This window comes from Amblyomma americanum, chromosome 1 (genome assembly GCF_052857255.1).
Source record: "Amblyomma americanum isolate KBUSLIRL-KWMA chromosome 1, ASM5285725v1, whole genome shotgun sequence".
NCBI classification, from domain to species: Eukaryota; Metazoa; Arthropoda; class Arachnida; order Ixodida; family Ixodidae; genus Amblyomma; species Amblyomma americanum.
The window spans coordinates 499,678,719-499,693,345 of NC_135497.1; the positions used below are offsets into that span (position 1 = coordinate 499,678,719).

At 51.8% G+C, this 14,627-nt stretch overlaps 1 protein-coding gene across 1 annotated transcript; it reads right to left on the reverse strand.

Moving 5' to 3' along the window:
• Positions 1-1,210: 1,210 nt before the first annotated feature.
• LOC144127824 (cytochrome P450 3A29-like) lies at positions 1,211-12,123 on the reverse strand. Its single transcript, XM_077660771.1, has 4 exons — positions 12,067-12,123; positions 3,565-3,755; positions 3,351-3,496; positions 1,211-1,293 (listed from the first exon to the last, which is right to left on the reverse strand). The coding sequence occupies exons 1-4, from the start codon at positions 12,121-12,123 to the stop codon at positions 1,211-1,213; spliced, it is 477 nt and encodes a 158-aa protein (XP_077516897.1).
• Positions 12,124-14,627: the final 2,504 nt, after the last annotated feature.

A 14,627-nucleotide genomic window follows, 5' to 3' on the forward strand; every position in this document is an offset into this window, starting at 1 on the left:
AATACCCCTGTCACACGGGCATCTCGAATGCCCTCGAACCGATAGCCTATCGACTCAAATGTGATCGAGCGCTGCTACACGAGCAGTTTCAATGGCCATCGAGTATATAGTCTATCGAGTCAACGGAGCAGCGCGGAACTCCATCGAGATTTCGAGGGCCTTCGAGCGCTGCCCAAGGTTGCTAGCGTTGCTTCGAGCGGCGCCAAGCGCACTTTCGTACACGACACATTCACGGTAAAAAAGCATGAAAAAAACAATATTCGCCTAAAATTTTAATGCAAGCAGTCTCTACCATATATGTAAAATTGTACCAGACCGGGTTTAAGCGCATTAATTTTTCGTTGCGGTCTTTGCGTTGCTTGCGTACTTAGCGTTGACAACATGGCGGCGCCCTGCCCACCCGCTTCACAGCGACAACAGCTTCGTCGCTACCCTCAAAGCAATATCGTGTTCTAAGCTGCTGTACACGCCTTCGATTTGCCCATTCTTACCCTCGCATAAAGTTTCAAGAGACAAATAGCTCTTGTTTTTCAGATATCAAGGCGATTTCCCAGGTCTTAAGCCTGACGAAGCAGCGCTCCGACGCAGTTGGACTGGCTTGGTTTTGGCTCGTCTTGTATTAGAGTGGCTACAGCAGTGTTTGCATCTGTCCGTCGCGTACGTGCAATTGAAGGGTTTTAGACGACATGCGCGTATGCGTGCATTTCGGCATTTAGTATACATTTATCAAATATTTTTGTTATTTTTGCAAAATCCAAAGTAGCGATTGTGGCGCCACACAAGCTTGGCGCAAGACACGAGGACCATTCCAATGGCCATTGAGATTTGCCGTGTAGCAGCGACGCAACTCCTTCGAGTTCGATGGCGATTGAGGATTTCGAAGACCCTCGACTCGATGGCTATTGAAACTCGCCGTGTGACAGGGGTATAACATACTGCTCCATGTTGTGAGCGAAACGGCAAACGCCCGGAAGGGTTCGAACAATTGCAGAATGAACAGTGTAGAGAGACCAGTGGAGCAGCGGAGGTTGTGAAGGTCGGTTATTGGGCACTTGTGAGGTATTGCTTGCTTTCGCTACGCCAAAAATAATAAGTTCTCTGCTTCTGCTCGTCATCTTGTAATAATACCATGCAAGCCCATGATGGAAGGGATGTCATTGACCCAACACATGCACGGTACGTACGCGTCCACGTCCTCGACATTGCGGACTCAATCGCTACGTTCACTTGCATCCATTAGGACCGTCAGCAACGAGTCCTGGACAGCCTGTGCGCTGAGCACAGAGAAGCCTGCTGCAGTTGCGGACACAAGCACTGCAAAGAAGTAGGAAGTAGGAGGCGCCAATTCGCTTTGGCGGTATAGTTGTTCAATAAACCCTTTTGTTGCGATGCTATATGCACGTCAGGAGAGTGCCGCTTGAAGCTTGAAACCCCTAATATCAAACCCAAAAAATGCCGATTCTTGTACATCAAAAAAGAAAACTCCAATGATATCCAAATTGAAAAAAATAAACACTAATAAAGACGCTCCGAATTCGAGCCAAAATAAAACTTCGAAAACGCGGAATCCTAGCCCAATGGTCATGTGGATGGAGAAGCGAGCGTTGACGATCATTCGCCTCGTGCAGTCAGGCGATTCAGGTGCGCGATAGAGGAAAACCAGTTTTAAAAAAGCGTGCGCATGCTGTAAACTATTGCTGTCAAACCCGGGTACGGAGTAAACGCAGGGTGTTTTCTCTTCATTTCGCGATTTTCGCCACTACACTTTGCACACTGGCGCCACCCTTTCCTGACGTTGCGCATGACCTCACAGTTTTCTTTCCTATGCCTGGTCACAGTCTGGATACGGCCACTGGTACCATCGTGCACCGGCGTCGGGTGTGAAAGCGGCCCGAAGTCAAAGACGTCGTGTAATGACCTGCTTGAGCTTCACTCGGACAGGACCAGTTATGAAGGATCCTGACTGGAATGAATCCGCGTGTCTCTGTTATGTAATATTGCAGGCTGGACATTACAATTTTTCTTTGTTATTATTCCCGCTGTAATTTATATCTCCGGTAGTGTATTTAGGCGCCATCTGAAGCGAAAATGGTTTCCGCCATTATGCTGGCTGTTCCACTACCTCGTAAGGAGGTCGCAGGCCTACATGGTTCTGAGCTCGTCAGCATCTGGAACCCTTGATTCGTGCTGGACGGAGTCTGTCACAATGCAATACATGCCTTTAGCGAGTTCTTCACATATTAGAGGAAGGCTACTGGATGTGCGAAGGGTGCAATTACTCACAATTGGCAGCCAAGGCCTGGGAATTTCTTGCACGTATCGCCGTGTCCATCACGCAGGCAGTCCGCCAAAGGCTGTCAGGTAAACCCTAAGTGCTACGCAATGTAACGGCTCATATGTGAGAATGCGCGCACGGTCTTGTTGCGGGAATTAAATTTGGCTTCAGATTGTTGGCTTGCTGCGATTAAGACAAGTGCGACAACAGGCGCAAAGAAGTTGCGCGTAGCGTACAAGCGCATGCTTTTCCTTCCGATGTATATGCTTTCTTGAGTGTTTGTGACTGTCGTCATTTTAACGGTACTCCCCCCACCCCCTTTCAAAGAAAAGAATACATCTTTTACCTCCGACAACCTTATTGTGGATTGTTCGTGAGTTACAACGTCAGGTTATAACACGATAGAAAAACTAACGCGCTGACCGTAAACTTCAGAAATACCGCTCCCATGGTTCACAGGTGCGGTTGCAGCGTGTGTAAATTCGGGGCTTTTTTATACTTATGAGGTGCCCGAGGACTGCCCATTGCTTTTCTTTAACGGGGTGTGTTAGCCGACTAAACTTGTGCGCTTGTTCCCAGCGTTAAAGTAGACTTCGGAAATACTAAATTCTCATACGTTCGTATCAGAATGACAGTTTATTACATCAAACATGTGCATCGTGATTCTCTGCATATTCACTCGGAATTCTCTGTGTATGATGCAGTTGCAAAGGGCCCACTTTCTGAGCGATTTCTTCATAGCGGTATTGATTATTCGCAGTAGTTCATTTCTATGCCCTCGCGCAACTCTGCCACTAGTCTAATCACTGCTGTTGAAACCACAGATCCATTCTACTATATTTACATTCCGCATCCCACATAGCCAACGTTTCTATGATGAGAAAGGCTGCATGCGCCCGGCAGCGCAGCCCTCGAGTTTCACGTTTCCAGTAAAGTTCAACTCAGATCCCTTCTTTGTACGACGAGTGTTGTGAACGGGATGAAGCTTCATGGCCCGAGTCCTGACCTTGATCGGACGTCTGTACTGTTCGGAGTCCGGGAGTGCGAGCCTGTAGCGCCGTACAACTTTGCAGACTTGTGTTTAGTTCCAGCAACGCAAAACGGCGCCCCAAGCATTCTCGAGGGCCAGGGCCGAAAGGCACGTATGACGCCGGGTGGTGCGTGCGGCGATGCGGAATCGGAAAATTCTTTTTTCGTCGAAGGAACTTTTCGACCAAGGCCCTGCATAGAACCGGTCCGGTTCGAAGAGGAACGGCTCGGGTCAGAGCTCCGGGTCGTGGTGGACGTGCCAAGAGGGCACCAAGACGCTCACTCCGGCAGGGATCTCGTGGCCTGCGACTTTTGTCCCCTGGCTGCAGGCCATGGCAATGAAGGCCACGACGGGAGGATACAGCCTCAGACACTCTCGTATGATAGCGTCGAGGCGACTGAGACTGTGCAACTGGTCGTAGTCCAGCTCGCGGCCACTGTCGTCACCGACCTGGTCAGAACAGTTTGCGCCGGAAAGTCCGTATTCGCTTGTTAACTGAAAAACAAAACGTCCGTCAAGAGTAAGCAACGGAAGAAAAGACTACATTTGCGCTAATTATTTCGAACAAAAAATCAAATCACAAGAGAGGAAAAAATATAAGCCAGAAAATTACAAAAATGAGGGCCATACACTCGAAGCTCGTCGTGTATGTAGCATGAGTTAGTATAAATGTCGGGCTTATTCATAAGCCAGCCTTGTTCACGAGCACATGCCAACGGCTTTCGGTATATGCAAGATCAGTTTCTGTATATCCAAACACTTTTCGCGTTCAGAAGTGATTTCCAAGTTCAACGCTGGAGGTGTTCATATCTGACGGGAGAGTGCCTTGAAGAACGTGAGTAAGAGTTAGTTTTTAAAGCATTGTTTAGGCGTGGAATCATCCTCTTTCTAGCAGCTTATTTCATTAGTTTACAGACCTCTTCCTCACGCTAGTCCAAGCTTAAAGCGGTCATGACACAGTTGTTCAGTAAATAGGATTCGATTTCCAAACTTTGGGTCCTTTAGACGAGATGCATATGCCCCCCCCAAAAAAACACGCTCGAAATTCGGACCGAGAAGCTCCTTCCAGCGACAGCGACCGCCATATTGAAACGCTCGCGTGGTGTCGCAAGGGCAAACGCGGCCGCAACGTCGTCTGCAATGTGAGCTAAGAGGTGAAAGGAGGGTCCTGTCCACTTGGTGGGCGATCAAAATAGTGGTTGTCCCTCATATACCAGTGACTGATTAACAACATGTTATTGCGGAGAAGTGATAGCAGTAATGTAGGTTTTCGGTGGTACAGTTAAGGCCCGGTCACGCTAGGCAGATGCGACGCCGGCGGTCGGTGTACTGGTTGGAAGATGCTGCCACTCACACATCGGTCTGTCACACTAGACCGGAGACGACGCCAGCACGACCAACGTCCGCGTACCGTAGTAGTGTGACAGGTTTTCAGGCCAACGACACCGGCGAAAGCGGTCGGGGGACGGTCGCCCATTCTGCAGATCGGCGCCCGAGAGAATATTTCTCGCCTGACAAGGCGACAGCCTTGCTGAATAGCTGCACTTGCCTCTACTTTATCCTTATTAAAAAAATCGAAACGAGCGGTTAGATTTTATGTTTTCACACTTTAACCCTCATCAGCTATGAAATTTCGCAGCATCCTTAAATTTTAGTCGACGCCGGCCTGCCGGCCCCTTCCACGACGACTAGGCCTAGCAAGTACGTGGGATTCATGTGTGCGATCTGGGCGATTCTGGGGATCAAATTGAAGCTTTCAGCGAATACAAGTTTCCATCGAGTCTAGTTGTGGCAACAGTGACCTCAGATCGACTAATGTTTATATCGCGGGACGCGCGAACAATAAACGGGAAGAGCAGGTGTTACCCAGTCTGCCGAGAAATGCTCAAGGTAGCCGGCTTCAATCCTCGGCGTCGCTTGTAGACAAAAAATTTGGCTGTTTTAAGTAATAAAAACGGTTGCCGAACATCATTCGATAAAGCGATTTAAAATCAAGTATTAGTCACATCGGAGAACGCAGGTACTCGCGACATAATAATACTGCGGGATGTGAGAAAGCGTGGCAAAACTGCGCTCTGCTCCACCTAACGGCGTCTGCCCGCTCGTTCTTCCTTCGCAGGTATCTTTGTACCCTCACTAGCGTGAATTGTTGGGCGAGTTGGTACATGTTGACGTGAAAAAAACCAGCGAGAAAAGACGCAAGACCAGAGGAAGACGCACACAGACTGTCACCGGCGACAGTCTGTGTGCGTCTTCCTCTGGTCTTGCGTCTTTTCTCGCTGGTTTTTTTCACGTCAACATGTACCCTCACTAGTACGTTACTCGCGGCGGACGTAGATCGGAACCGGCGCCACGTGCTGCTCTGATATCCCGCTATAGCGTCTGCCTCAACCGCTTTGATGGGTGAAGCAGATAGTTGCCGCCTCTCGCGGAGCTGCGACTTTACGTAAAGGGGAAGGGGCCCGAAATGACGTGCTCTTTGTTTTAGCGCGTTAACAGTGTGAGCGACATTTCCCCAAAACGGTGACTTGTGAAGCCTCTACCCCATCGCGAGATCGATTGCAACCAGTAAGCGCCGTCGACGCCAAGTTCATGGTTCGCAGAGTGCTGGGCACGCGGAACATACCTGCAAGAATTATTGCCCAGCATAGTGGTGCTTTTACCTTTTCTTTCATCCCCAAAATAAATCGCACATTTACTTTTCGCCTGTTTTTAGCATAACCACATTTTTCGCTGAGGGCTTGGTATAGCGACGTTCTTCGCGGGCAGGGGCAGTATAGGTCATCCCGGCATTCGGAGCCTTGCGGCTCGTTCGTTCAGCGCTTGCGCATTTAAAACTGATGATCACCCTACGACCCTGCGAGGAACATGAGAATGAACCGAGAAAACGCTTTTCCGCCCACTCTTGTTTACCAAGAGTCGCTGCGCCATTGGTAGGAAACTTCCATAGACATCATTGTCTAGCTATTCTAGACGTCCGCGCCAATCCTTCCCCATAGCGGCCAGAGGAAAGCCAACTGCAGCGTCCTACGTTGTCATGGCAACGGTATCCAGAAGAAAAAAAAAGAACTTCATGCCCTTGTGGCTTTCGAACTACTGCCTGCGAAAACAGAGAACTTCGTTTTTCGAGGCTTCAGACGGTTCGACCGCCTCTGCTGTGCCTGGCGCAGCTTGAATGCACCGGAATTATGCATTTATAGCCACTTGTTCACGTTCAAACGCCAGGGCGTGCTGAAGTATTTCAAACCGAAACTAGCTGCAGTTTCCTACACCTGGCTGCGCCGCGAAATGTGATAAGCGATACGCGATCTGCTTCAGCCACCAGTGGCTTAGCCAGATGTTTGCCAGATATCGAAGCGGCACCTGGCGCCAGTTCCAACCTACGTACGGCGCGCGTAAGGTAGGAGTGACGGTACTAAGATGCCTGAAAGAGGTGAAAGAGCGTGGGTGCGCTGTTAGATGGCGCAGAACACAGTTTTGCGGGAAAAAAACGGGGGAAAAATCGGATTAATTGAATGGACAAGAGCAGAGTGTAGTACTATATCGATATTGAAAAAAGGCCGATCAGGAATGAACCTTTCTATGATAACTCAAGAGTCAGTGTCCTAGAACGCGCCGCTACACAAAGAAATTTAACAAAAATGACACATGTGCAGTTCGTGGAAAATCTGTAGAATTAATTCAATACCACATACTCGAATGTGATCTGGTATCAATCTTCATGTCGATGCAGGCACAGTCAGTCACCCAGAGGCCCCAGGGTTTCGAGACAACAATGGCTATGTAAATAAATCCGTGGTGGAAGTTAGTAAAAAGTAATTGGAAGACAGGTTGCTCAAAACCAGAGAAGTGAATAATGTGTTTCGATGGAGGCGAAGCGCAAAAGCGCCCGTGTGCTGTGCGATGTCAGTGCACGTTAAAGATCCCCAGGTGGTCGAAATTATTCCGGAGCGCTCCACTACGGCACCTCTTCCTCCCTTTCTTCTTTCACTCCCTCCTTTATCCCTTCCCTTACGGCGCGGTTCAGGTGTCCAACGATGTATGAGACGAATACTGCGCCATTTCCTTTCCCCCAACACCAATTTTTCAATAATATGACAAGTGTCGGTCTGAATACATATTGTCACCGAAATGGTCGGCAGAAAGGGCAGAAGGCGACACCAGGACTAGCCAGGCAGACACCCTCAGCGAACCAACGCACGAGCCGGGGAAGACAACGAAGACCAGCGGGTGCTCTCCCACCGCATGGCGGCGCCAGTAAATGGCTAACACTGTGGCATTGCCCCTCCTCTTGGAAAGGGCATCGCCCCGATGCCGCGGAATCACGGAAATCCGGAATAAAGTCTGTGGTGCCGGACTTGGTAGAATAAGTCCTAGCGGGCGTGGTAGGGCTTCATCCTGGCAACGTGGACGCTTTCAGATGCCGCCTGCCGCCAGGAGGAGCGAATAGACTCTCCCGGGAGCCCTTCGTAGTTAACGTCACTAAGTTTGAGCAGTACCTCGTAAGGGCCGAAGTAGCGGCGCAGAACTTTTTCGGAGCGACCCCGAAGACGGATTGGGGCCCAAACCCAAACTTGATCGCCAGGGTGGTAAAGCACCGCCCGGTGATGAAAGTTGTAACTTTGCGAGTCGCTTTCCTGCTGGGTACGGGTTCACTGTCTAGCTAGCTGGTGAGCGGCTTCTGCGTGCCGAACGAACTCTTCAGCGCCAGCGACGGAGGGACGTGCAACGTCTGGCAGTAGCATTGCGTCCAGCATAGTCGTGGCTTCGCGACAGTGCACCAAACGCAACGGCGTGAAGCGCGTCGTCTCTTGAAAAGCAGTGTTATATGCGAACGTGACGTAAGGCAAGATCTGGTCCCAGTTCTTATGGTCGGTGTCGACGTACATAGAAAGCACGTCGGCAATGGTCTTATTGAGTCGCTCCGTCAGGCCATTTGTCTGAGTATGGTCGGCAGTGGTTCGACGGTGACTGATGCCACTGAGACGCATAACTTCCTTAGTAAGGGCTTATGTAAAAGCCGTGCCTGAATCAGTTCAAGCGACTGCAGGGGCACCGTGACGGAGGACAATGTTAAAGAAAAAGTTCGCAATTTCGGCAGCGATGCCTCAGGGAAGGGCTTTCGTCTGACAATACCGGGCGAGGTAGTCGGTGGAAACTGTAATGTAACCTGTTGCCCAATGATGATGTCGAAAATGGTCTCAGCAAGTCTATGCCGACCTGGTGGAAAGGGATTCGAGGCGGATCAATGGGTTTCAATAGGCCGGCCGGCTTCACAGGTGGTGTCTTCCGACGTTGGCACTCGCGGAAAGACTTAACGTAGTGCTGGACAACTGTAGCAAGCCGGGGCTAGTAATACTTCTGCCGTATCCGCGCCAACGTGCGAGAAAAGCCGAGGTGGCCGGAAGAAAGGTCGTCGTGGCATGCGTGCAGAACTTCGTCTCGAAGCACCATTGGGAGCACGAGCAGGTACGGAGTGTCCGTGAGACCGTAGTTTCTCTTGTAGAGGATGCCACCCCACAAGCAGAACGACGATAGCCCGCGTGTGAAGAAGCGGGGCGGCGACGAGGTGCGACCTTCGAGGTACTCTATGAGGGGTCGTAGCTCGGCGTCATCTCGCTGTTGTTGAGCAAGGACGGACGTGGATAAAATGCCATGAAAAGCGGGATCGCCTTCCGTGTCAGCAATGGTGTACGGGAGAGGAGCACGGGACAGGCAGTCTGCGTCGCTGTGTTTGTTGCCAGACTTGTACACGATGGTAACATCGAATTCTTGCAAGCGGAGACTCCACCGCGCCAGCCTCCCCGATGGGTCTTTAAGTTAAGTAAGCGAGCCAACAAAGTGAGTGGTGATCGCTCACGACTTGAAATGGGCGACCATACAAGTATGGGCGAAATTTCGTTACCGCCCAAACGACAGCAAGGCACCCCTTTTCCGTGGTAGAATAATTCGCTTCAGATCGCGACAGAGTGCGGCTTGCATAAGCAATCACGCTTTTAACCCCATCTTGCCACCGAACGAGGACAGTACCCAGACCAACGTTGCTGGCATCGGTGTGTAGTTCCGTGTCCGCCTCCTCGTCGAAGTGGCCAAGAATGGGCTTAGTTTGGAGGCGGTTCTTGAGGTCGTCGAAGGCCGTCTGCTGTTCTTGGGCCCAGATGAAAGGTTGGCCGTCTTCTGTCAAGCGAGTTAGAGGCTCGGCTAGTCGGGAGAAGTCTTGCACAAAACGTCGGTAATAGGCGCAGAGACACAAAAAACAGCGCACTGCACGCTTATCAGTGGGTGTCGGAAACGCAGAGACGGCAGCCGTCTTGTCGGGGTCAGGGCTAACACCTTCAGCGCTCGCGACATGGCCCAGGAACTTCAGCCGTTGCAACGCAAAGTGGCATTTCCCTGGCTTGAGCGAGAGGCCGGCCGATCGTACGGCCTTTAGTACTGCACTCAAGCGCTTGAGATGCTCGTCGTAGGTGGCAGAAAAAATGTCAACATCATCATGGTAGACGAGGCAGGACTGCCATTTGAGGCCAACGAGGGCAGTGTCCATAATTCTTTGAAAAGTGGCAGGAGCGGAACACAAGCCGAAGGGGAGCACCTTGAACTTGTACAGCCCATCAGGAGTAACGAACGCTGTATTTTCGTGGTCCAGTCCATCTACCTCAATCCGCCTGTACCCCTTGCGGAGGTCAAGAGAAGAAAAGTAGCGGGCATGACGCAGCCGGTCGAATGAGTCATCGATTCGAGATAACGGGTAAACGTCCTTTTTGGTAATTTTGTTAAGCCTTCGATAGTCGACACAAAATCTCTGTGTCCCGTCCTTCTTGTCGACCAGCACAACGGGCGAAGCCCATGGGCTTGTAGACGGTTGTATGACATCATCCCGGAGCATTTCGTCCACCTGCAGCCGTATCGCCGCATGTTCTCTCGCCGACACTCGATAGGGGTGTTGACGAATAGGCCGCTCACTGTCATCAAATATGATGCGATGTTTCGTTATGAACGTCTGCCTGACCTTAGAGGTGGTCGCAAAGCAGTCATGAAAAGAGTCAAGGATGGTTTGCAAGCGGCGATGCTGATCAGTGTTCAAATCAAGGTTAACGTCAGCCTTAACTATTCGACTAGGTCCTCCTGGAGAGGTGTCCCTGGACGTTGACAACGCGCAGTGGGTGGCGGGCTCGCAAATTTCATCGAAATAGGCGATTGATGTATTTTTCGCCAAGTGGCGGTATTTGGCACTAAAGTTCGTAACCAAAAGCTCAGTTCGCTGGTTCTGCAAGGCAACGACACCCCGTGTGATGCAGACTTGTTGGCTCAGCAGTAAAGACAAGTTTGCTTCTGCGATGCCGTTGGACGCGCGAGGGTTGTCGCAGTCAACCGTAACAAATAAGCTGGCACGCGGTGGTAGAGTGACGTGGTGGCTGGACACGCGAAAAACGGGTCTTCCTGGCGCACTGTCGTCGGCTACGGTGCATGGGGCGGATAATGTCACCATGAGTTCGCGGAAGTCGATGACAGCACCATTTTCGCGAAGAAAATCGAGACCCAGGATCAGGTCCTTGGAGCTCTCAGCCATCACAGCGAAGCAACCAGTGAAGATAAATACCGCGAATCTCAATCCTAGCGGTGCAGACGCCGTGTGGCATCATCACGTGACCGCCAGTGGTCCAAATTTGTGTTCCGTGCCAGGGTGTCAGCACTTTTCGCAAGAGGGCAGCAAGACAACGACTCATAACTGAGAAATCTGCCAGTATCGACGAGGGCAGTCACATGGTGGTTGTCAGTGAGGGCCAGTATTTCGGTTGAAACAACCTCATTTTCTGGAACGCGCGCAGTGGAAGGTTCCGGAGTAGAGGGTCGAGGTGTTCGTAGACATGGGGCGTCGAGCAGAGGCTGTTCTGGGCGTCGGAAGGGGGTCGAAGCAGGTGGGAGATCGGGTTGAAGGGTCAAGTCGGCGAGCGGAGGATCGTGTTCGAATTGCAGAGCAATGGTGGCCCTACCCCCGGAGGTCGCCGTCTTCAGTTTTCCTGGCGTGAATTGAGGGACTGCCGGATGGACGGCTGGCGACCTGGGGAAGACAACCGACGGGGCGACGGCGACCTGGACGGGCGCTGTGGCGAAGGCGCAGGGGGGACGCTGGCCGACAGGTAGCGCTTGATGTCACGTGGTCGTTCATTATAGCGTGGCCGGGGTGCGTCTGGTGAAAACCCTCGCAGGCCCATCCGACGATACGGGCAGTGGCGCAATATGTGGCCGGCTTCACCGCAGTGGAAGCACAGGGGCCGGTTGTTCGATGTGCGCCGCGCGTGTGCTTTGCTGAGGGGTGGTCGTGCGTCGGAGAGGGCAGGCGAAGTCGAAAAGCGTTGACGCGGTGCAGAAGGAGCAGGGCAGCAAAACGCCGGTGGTGCTGGCGCAGAGCTGCGCAACGCTTCACTGTACGTCATGACATATGGCTCAGGCAGCGGCTGGGGACAGGCCATTGGCTGCACCGCTCGACGGCCTTCGTCGCGAATGACATCCGAGATGGCTCCGACACCCGGTGTTGCTCGACAGGGCGAAGCTTCTGTAGCGCCTCGCGCACAATGCTCCTGACAAGCTCACGGAGGGCCTCACTCTTGGTTCCAAGCAGCGTCATGTTGGCGTCCATAGCAGTTATATTCGCCGGACAGCCGTAATGCGCGAACCTCTGCTGCAAGGTGCGCTCCATGCTCGTCGCCTCCCGAGCAAAGTCAACCATTGTGCTAGGAGGGTCGCGCACAAGTCCTACGAAAAGCTGCACTTTCACTCCTCGCATAAGATGACGCACCTTCTTCGTTTCAGACATGGTAGGATCTGCGCGGTTGGAGCGCCGCCCTTTTTTTACGAACATGGCGACGCTCTCATTTGTCCTCTGCGCTCGGGGCTGCAGGGCGACTTCAGCTCGCTCCTTCCGTTCGTTGCTGCCGAAGGTGTCGAGCAACTGTTGCCGGAAGTCTTGCCAGGTCGGGGTTGCGGATTCATGGTTTTCAAACCACGTCTTGGCGGAGTCTTCCAGGGCAAAAAGACATTGCGTAGTTTGCGGTCCTCGTCCCACAGGTTAAACGCAGCGACTCGGTCGTAGCTGGCCAACCAGTCTTCTGCGTCTTCGAACTTGTCGCCATGAAACGACGTGGGAGTGCGAGGCGCATGAAGGAGCAGCGGTGGGGAACTGACGGCTTTCTGGGTGGTCTGACTTGTTGAAGTGGACGTCATTGCGCGGGGTCGTGCCGTCAGGGGTCGGAACTCAGGATTTAAGCCTCGCAAGCGGCGGCTTGCCTTGTGGACAGGTGTCGTGTCCATGGGGTGTAGCTGGGCATCGTCGGAGGCTCCCGGGAGCTCTTCGTGCATTGAGAAATTACCCAGCACCGGCACCAAAATGTCACCGAAAGCCGGCAGAAAGGGCAGAAGGGCACACATGGACTAGCCAGGCAGACACACTCAGCGAACGAACGCACGAGCCGGGGACGACAAAGAAGACCAGCGGGTGCTGTCCCACCGCATGGCGGCGCCAGTAAATGGCTAACACTGTGGAAATATTTAAAGAAAATGGTGAATTTTAAGACCAATTTATGTCACAGTTGAATAACAATAAAGAAAGCCGAGCATGGTGACAACTGACACCACCAAGTTTCAAAGGGGACACTCCATCCATCCATCCATCCATCCATCCATCCATCCATCCATCCATCCATCCATCCATCCATCCATCCATCCATCCATCCATCGTATCCGTCCATCCATCCTATCCGTCCATCCATCTGTCCGTGAATCCGTCTATCCGTTCGTCCGTCAGTCCATCCATCCATAGTATCCGTCCATTCGTCTGTCCGTCCGTCTGTCCATCCATCCATACATCCATCCGCCCACCCGTCCGTCCGTCCGTCCGTCCGTCCATCCATCCATCCATCCATCCATCCATCCATCCATCCATCCATCCATCCATCCATCCATCCATCCATCCATCCATCCATCCATCCATCCATCCAAGCCGCTGCGGTGGCTGAGTGGTTATGGCGCTCGGCTGCTGAAAGACGCGGGTTCGATCCCGGCCGAGGCGGTCGAATTTCGATGAAGGCGAAATTCTAGCGGCCCGTGGGCTGTACGATGTCAGTGCACGTTAAAGAACCCTAGGGGGTCAAAATCTCCGGAGCGCCTCAAGAGATACTACGACCCCACTGTCTTGTCCGCCTCTTAAGTCGCCAGGATGGCTCCTCTTCTGTCCGGGGGCCATTGTAAAGAAGACGACGAGCATATGCGCAAGCCACATGGTGATCGCCGGGTGCATGCTCCTGGCTCCATTGTAAAGAAGACGACGAGCATATGCGCGAGCTGCATGGTCATCGCCTGGCACACGCTCTCGGCTGGTCTAGCTGACCCGCTGTTGGCCCTGCTCCCGTTAAGAAGCTTCTCAGAATGAATCCCACCTTGCACTAATAATAATAAAGGCAACGTATTATATTGAATTTAACTGTTCTTAACTTTTTTCTTAGGTGACCAACACCAACCTGTTCGAACATTTCACGCTTTCTTACGTCTTATCTCCATAGTGATCAAATCATGCATATTCGCTAAGCCTGACAGCTGTCCAAATTCAGAAGCTTCTGGATTTCTCCTTCTGGAGAAGCTTTCTTAAGTGGCCTTTTAGCATGGGTAATAGGTTTTCCGGTGCAAGCGCTTGCACTGAAAAACCGGTTACACATGCTAAACAGCCGCTGCACGATGCCTTGAAGTCTCTAATGCATTTAGAAAGGTCATCATTATGGTATTTATCCCTCGACTTCTGTGCTGGTAATATTTCTCCATCTACCAGGTGGGCTATATGGTTTTCCATTGAAAAAGCCTCTCTGCTGCGGAGCTCCGTCAGCAACATTTTATTGAACACAATGTTAGTGAGTAGATATCACGCCTCTAGCATTCTCGTAGCATCTGTTAAGTCCTGAAATAAGGAGAATGAAGATTGGGCGACTGGAGTTCATCTCGCCCTAAGAGTTTTGGAGCACTGGCAATCACACCAGTCGCAGCAGCAACGCCGATTTCTGGCGAAAACCTGATGGCAAGGCCAAGGTGCTTCAACTGCAGCAACTTCTCTCGATACCACCGGAGCGCTTGGTCGGCCACCCTTGCGCTGTCCCTTTATCACTGTAAGACCACTCTTGCAACTGCAAGGACTATTAAGAGCAGCATGCACTAAAATAGTACTTTCCGCGCATTGGTCACAGGTCTGACATGCCGACATACATGCGACCACTTCAGCTGCTTTCCTTCGCTCCGTGAAAGATCTCTATCTCCCACACGTCACCACAGCTCGTC